Source organism: Sinocyclocheilus rhinocerous, unplaced genomic scaffold (assembly GCF_001515625.1).
Source record: "Sinocyclocheilus rhinocerous isolate Xijiao unplaced genomic scaffold, SAMN03320098_v1.1 scaffold246, whole genome shotgun sequence".
Classification (NCBI taxonomy): domain Eukaryota; kingdom Metazoa; phylum Chordata; class Actinopteri; order Cypriniformes; family Cyprinidae; genus Sinocyclocheilus; species Sinocyclocheilus rhinocerous.
The window spans coordinates 364,216-371,327 of NW_015661875.1; the positions used below are offsets into that span (position 1 = coordinate 364,216).

At 37.6% G+C, this 7,112-nt stretch overlaps 1 protein-coding gene across 1 annotated transcript in view; it reads right to left on the minus strand.

Annotated features, from left to right (window-relative positions):
- Positions 1 to 7,112, minus strand: part of LOC107726700 (T-complex-associated testis-expressed protein 1-like) — a 12,279-nt gene that overhangs the window by 3,817 nt on the left and 1,350 nt on the right. Inside the window, exons 3-4 of the mRNA XM_016536390.1 lie at positions 4,119 to 4,687; positions 1,924 to 2,373 (exon numbers count right to left, since the gene is read on the minus strand). Of these exons, the coding sequence (XP_016391876.1) occupies positions 1,924 to 2,373; positions 4,119 to 4,687 (1,019 nt within the window). The remainder of the gene's footprint in view (positions 1 to 1,923; positions 2,374 to 4,118; positions 4,688 to 7,112) is intronic.

Sequence of the window (7,112 nt, forward strand, 5' to 3'; positions counted from 1 at the left end):
TATGATAGGGGCGTAACATTTCTGTCACACGCTTGAGGTATTCGGCCAATTACAACGCACTGGATAGCTGGCCAATCAGAGCACACCTTGCTTTTCAGACCGATGAGCTTTGTAAAAATCGGCGCGTTTCAGAAAGGCGGGGCATAGAGGAGAAACAATAATGTACAGTATGTGGAAAATAATGTGTTTTTTTAACCTTAAACCGCATAAACACATTTCATTACACCAAATACACAAAATAATGTTCTTTTTAGCAACACCATATGACCCCTTTAAGACCTACAGCACTGTTAAATAATTTGGGATCGATACGATTTTTTAAATGTTTCTGAAAGACTGCACCAAGGCTGCATTTATTTGACAAAAAAAGGTATTTTATGGTTAGTGCCGAATCTCTCTACTGTAAATGGCATCGCACTTTATACATTTGAAGGTTGAAGTACTCTGATGACAAAGCATATCCCATTTTGCAGTACGGCTGCATTGAGATGCTTTCACTCTGAGTATGCAGACTAATGTTTCTGGTGAGGAACGCCAGAGCTCTTTCCTGAATAAGAGGTGATTGTTTGAAATATGATTTGCCTTGAAACGGAAATGGGAGGAGCAGATAAATGCAGGAACCATTTGGACCATCCGTCCCAGGAGAGAGGTAATCCCCATCCCACATGTCTGTCTGTTAGCGCGCATCTATCCTGCAGCCATTAATAATTCTACGACAGGGCTGCATCATTTCATATTCATCTCTTTACAGACAATTAAATGCTTTAAAAAGTCCTTTGTTTCTCATCAAAAACATGTTAAACAGGAATAGTAAAAATAGAGAAAGTAAATTTTACAGTATGATACTAAGGTGTTGTTGGTAGTTGCCAGAATGTTATCAATGTAGTTGCTTTTGTCACTGTATGGGATTGATTTCTGTCAGTTTTAACATCTAAAAGGTGCAAATTACAGGTCTTAATAAATTCTCATAAATCACTGCAAAAGTTATTTTTTACACAGTATTTTTGTATTGTTTTCCAGTTCAAAAACCTAAACATGCTTAAATCAAGATTCATTTACTTTAGATGCAAAATAGTCTTGTTTTCTGTAAATAAATAAATAAAATAAGAGAGGTTTATGCAAGAAAATGAAAAAAATAAAATAAAATAAAAATCTGCCAAAAAAATAAATAAAAAATAAAAGTAAGAAAAATTAAATTAATGCAAAGGGAAAACAAGTTTATTTTTCCTACCCCATCGGCAGAAAATTTTCTTATTTTTAGCATAAAATTTACTTAATCTTGATATTTTTTCAGAAAAGGCTTAGTATCTTGTTATTTTGTAACTCAGGTAAAAGATATTAAGTCTTGTTTACAGAAAAAAAAAAAAACATTTAAATAAAAAAAAAAAAGAGAGAGAGAGAAATCTCTGCCAAATTAATTCAAGGGGAAAACAAGTTTATTTCCCTTAACCCATTGGCAGATATTTTTCATGTTTTAATTTTTGTTTTAATTTATTTTTTGCTTATTCTTGTTTAATATTGATCAATTTATTTATTAAATATTTATTTATTTTATATTTATATTATAACAGTCAAAATGTTTTTTTGTTTTTTACGGTAAAACTTTAGAATAGGGAACACATTCACAACTTGAACAAACTCCTAATTTGCTGCTTATTAATAGTTAGTAAGGTAGTTGTTAAGTTTAGGTATGGGGTCGGATTAAGGAATCTAAAATATGGTCATGCTGAATAAGGCATTAATATGTGCTTAATAAGTACTAATAAACAGCTACTAATATGCATGCTAATAAACTAGTTAATATTGAGAATTGATCCTTAAAATAAAGTGTTACCTTTTTTACTTTTATGCACATGTACCAAAACCAAGGCGTGAAAAAAGTAGGAGCATATTCTTAAACATCATCTTTTGAGGTTTACTCACAACTCCCAGTCTGTTGTTGGATAGGTTTAGGTTCTTGAGGGTACGGTTCTCCACCAGGGCCTGAGACAGCGCCACGGCCGTAGGTTCGGTCATGTTATTTCCCCCCAGATGAAGGTTCACCAGGGTCTTGTTCTTCACCAGAGCCTGAGCCAGAGCTTGACCCCCTTCATCCCCGATGCGGTTGAGCCTCAGGTTGAGGGACATCAGGGTGGTGTTTTTGGACAGAGCATGAGCCAGAGCCTGAGCTCCTGGACCTCTGATCTGGTTGTTGCAGACGACCAGCCTCTTCAGCTGACTGTGGTTCAGGAGTTTTCCGATGGCTCGGGCTCCGCGGTCACTGATGTGATTATGTGAAAAGTCTAGCTCCTGTAGTGACGGGTGATCCAGTAGGTGGCTCACGAGCAGGCAACACTTCTCATCGTCCACCTTACAGCGATGGATCTTGAAGACCTGGTGCGAAAAATGGGAATTTAACAACCAAACATCAATACCAATCCTCTTAGAATATAGAATGAATGCTATTGTAAACTAAATCTAAAAGTACAAAAATTTTAATTTAAATAGAGCTAAAATGAAATTAAATCTAAATATGAAATGAAAATCTTAAAAAAAAAACCTTCAACTTAAAACAAATAAAAATGATTAGAAATGTTGCCTTGGCAAGAAACTGGAAAAAAATGAATAAATAAGTTGAAGTACTTAAATTACTGAAACTTAAAATGAACTTATATTTCAATGCTCTTGCATTCTCTCACAAAAGTATTGTGATCATCCAAGAAAAGTTTTCTTTTGCAAAAGTATTGCGTTGCCTTGAGAGACTTTGCTTTCTCTCACAAAAGTATTGCATTCATCCAAGAAACTCTGCGTTCTCTCGCAAAAGTATTGCGGTTTTCCGAGAAACTTTGTTTTCTTTTGCAAAAGTATTGCGATCCCCTGGGAAACTTTGTTTTCTTTTTCAAAAGTATTGCGTTTCCCCCAAGAAACTTTATGCTCTCCCGCAAAAATATTGCATCCCCCCAAGAAACTTTCCGCTCCTTCGGTATCCCAGGGGAACTCAAGGAATGAAGCACTGACTGACAGTGCTTGCAAGTCACCTACTCGCTTGACCGATGCTAACGCCAAACGGAGGACAGTCTTGAGCGACAGGTGCCGCAAATTGGCCGACTGGAGCGACTCAAAGGGAGGGCCTCGTTCCAGGTCGGCACAGAATGAGGACGAGGCGGGTTCAACCTCTGAGCTCCCATCAGAAATTTAACGACAATGTCGTTTTTGCCGACTGACTGGCCAGCCACGAGAGCATGATTCGCCGCGATGGCTGCCATGTAGACTTTGAGCATGGAAGGGGTGCGCCCCTTATCCAACAGCTCTTGTAGAAAGGTGAGCATGTGTGGCACGTCACAAGACTACGGCTCCAGGCTGCGTGCTGCACACCAGTCAGAAACGACTGACCATTAAAAGGCGTAGAGGCGTCTTGTTGACAGTGCTCTAGCCTGTAAAATGGTATTAGTTACACTCGTGGGGAGCTGTAAAGTTTCCCGTCGAGTGGCCAAAAATGAAGGTTCCACAGCTCGGGCCGGGGATGCCAAGTCATTCCTCTCGCTTGCGAGAGTATGTCTCTCATCAATGGTATCGGCCAGGGGGCTGCCGATAGCAGCTGAATCAACCACGTCTGATTCCTCCAGAGTGGGGCCACCAGGAGGACCAAGCATCTGACTTCCTTGACCTGTCTGATCACCTGAGGAAGCAGGGCAACTGCGGGGAAGGCATACAAGCAAGCACTGGGCTAGTCGTAGGCCAGGGCATCTCACTGCTTTGAAAAGTAAACTGGGCAGTGAAAGTTGTCTTCTGGACGAAGAGGTCTACCTCTCCCCTCCCGAAGACAGACCAGATCACTTGAACCGATTGGAGATGTAGTCTCCATTCGCCTGGTGCTACATTGCCCCTGGACAGCATGTCTGCTCCCTGGTTCAGTCTGCCCGGCACATGAACTGCTCTTAGCGAGAGGAGATAGCGATGTGCCCATAAAAGGAGGCGTCACGCCATCCTGTAAAGGGAGTGTGACCTGAGACCGCCTTGGTGATTCATGAAGGCTACCACCGTCATGTTGTCAGAGCGGGCCACTGCTTTGATGCATTATATACCACTTATTACCCCTATTGTTATACTACCACTACTTCTGATAACAATAACTGAACCTGTAAAGTCTTGCAGGAATTTAGGGCTTTTGCCAGGGATTCGCAGTCTCTGAAGGTGAACGCAAACAAATTCCACTCAAAGTTCATGCCGCATCCTTTCACTCCATACACCACGTTGAGCTCTTCCAGGTTCGGCAGTTTGTCGAGCAGAATGCGGAAATCAAAGTGATCCATGGAGGGTCCTTCGCTGCCCGTATCGCTTGCACAATCCGAGCGGTCATCCTCGTCAAACCTGGGTGACTCTCTGATGGGTGGCAGCAGCTGAGAGACTTTCAGACGCTTTACATAGTTTCGACACAGTGGCACCACATCCAGGACTGTCTTGGTGTCGGTTGCATCCGGGATGAAGAATTCAATGATGTTCTCTAGGTGACGCTCGAAGAACATGCATTTCCAGCTGTTTCCGTATGTAGAGACGTCAGCGACAGCCCAACGACCTTCACAGCAGCGTTTCCAGTAGCTCTCATCACTGATGAGGTTTGCGGTGACGGTCAAGGGAAGAGACGTTGGCAGTCGCTGGACGACATAGGCTTTATAGTTGGGCGTAAGTTCATCCAGAATGGGGTTCTCTGCAAAATAGTATAGTACAGGCTTTAATACTCATGCAAACTGAGAACATCTTTTCATTAAAGGGGTCATATGATGTTGCTAAAAAGAACATTATGTTGTGTATTTGGTGTAATGCAATGCGTTTATGCGGTTTAAGGTAAAAAAACCACATTATTTTCCACATAATGTACATTATTGTTGCTCGTGATGTAGATATGTGGGGGCGTGTTTAAACGAGTCGTTTTAGGAGGGCGTGAACAAGTCTTAACTTTTATAAAGAATATCTCTTTGGATTTGAGACTTTAGTCTTTGCAACTTTACAGATCTTCTTTATGCACCAAGAGCTTGTAACACTTCAAAGAGAAAGGAAAAATTGAAATCGCATCATATGACCCCTTTAAAGCAAGACATTGCAGGCAAAAACATTGCTTTTTGTTTTTGGGTTTTTTTTTTTTCAATGCACTGGACAATTTTGACATTTTAGGCTATTTGGCTTTTTATAAAGTGTTTCAGACCATTGGAAAGAAAACATCAAAAATACACCTATAAGTCTGTATTTTATTCCACTTCATCTGTCTGCTTCTGTAGATTTCAATATATTTTAAAGGCCATTTTCTCAAAATGAGTTTACTCCTCGACTTCAGCAGTACTTAAACCAAATTTTAGTTTTATTTGTATGTTTATTCTGAAAGTTTTTACAGAGGGGTTTGTTCATATATCAGTTGCCTGATTTTGCACTTTATCTTTTTGCATCTGTAGATTTCAATTTCAATACATATATTTAAAGGCCTGTTTCTCAAAATCTTTTTTTTTCTCCACGTCAGCAGCACATACACCAAATTTTACAGTTTTATTCTTATCTATATTTTGAAGGTTTTTTTACAGACCGTTTGTTCATATAACATTCACCTGGTTTTATTATTGCACTTTATCTATTTGTGTCTGTAGATATTAATTACAATAGGTATCTTTAAAGGCAATTTTCTCAAAATTAAGTTTTTTTTTCTCCACTTCAGCAGCACTTACATACACCAAATTTTACAATTTTATTCCTATCTATATTCAGAAGGTTTTTACAGAGGGGTTTGTTCATTTATAAGATTTTATTATTGCCCTTTATCTATTTGAGCCTGTAGATTTCATTTCTAATACATATCTTTTAAAGGCTGTTTTCTCAAAATGAGTTTTTTTTTCTCCACTTCAGCAGCACTTACATGCACCAAATTTTACAGATTTATTACTATCTATACACTGAAGGTTTTTCATCTTTCATTTGCCTGGTTTTGCACTTTATCTATTTGCGCCTGTAGATTTCAATTACACTACATATCTTTTAAAGGCCGTTTTCTCAAAATGCATTTTCTCCTTCACTTCAGCAGCACTTACATGAATCACATTTTACAGTTTTATTCCTATTTATACTCTGAAGATTTTTATAGAGGGGTTTGTTCAAATATAATTCGCCTGGTTTTATTATTGCACTTTATCTATTTGTGTCTGTACATTTTAATAAAGACAGTTTTCTCAAAATTATTTTTTTCCTCCACTGCAGCAGCACTTACATACACCAAATTTGACAGATTTATTGCTATCTACATTCCGAAGGTTTTCAGAGGGATTTATTCATATGTTTGCCTCATATAACATTTTATTCCTAAAACATGGTCAAATGTATTTTTTTTCTTATTTATGGAGTGATAAAATCAGAAATCTAAAATCCCCTCAAGACCTTTTACTCTAATATATCAACAAAATGAAACAAGAATTTTGAACCTGAAAGATGTCTGTTCTGGAAATGTATGCAAATGAGTGCATATTTAATTAGATAATGCCTCAGTTGCATATTTAGACATTACATTTTAGAAACTTGTAATACAAAAACTTTTCGAAATTTTTAGTGAAATCAGTCAGCAAGAAAAGCATGCTGATATCTATTAGTAAATGTTTTACCCTATTCATCTGTGCTGTTTTGCGTAAATAACATACGCAAACATAATTTCAATATATTAAGCTCAATTCCTATGGTGGTTATGAATGAATAATAAATTAAATGATGCACTTAAATTCAGTGTTGGGAAGGTTACTTTGGAAATGTAATAGGTTACAGATTACAAGTTACCCTATTTAAAATGTAATAAGTAGTGTAACTATTTCAATTACTTTATTAAAGTAATGTAACTGATTACATTTGATTACTTTTTCTAAATTTCTAACGAATATCAATCATTTTGAACATTTAAACCAGGCAGGGTTAACCTTACAGTAGTACTCAACACTGATTACCGTCAGACTTTCAAAATCCTTCATCGCTTGAATTAAGATTATAATCATTTAATTTTAAAGCACAGCCACCACAAAATCAGACTTCAGCACCTCTTTTAACTTTGAGATTGTTCTGAGGTTAAATACAGATTTAAAATCATAACAAGATATAGTTTAATAGCT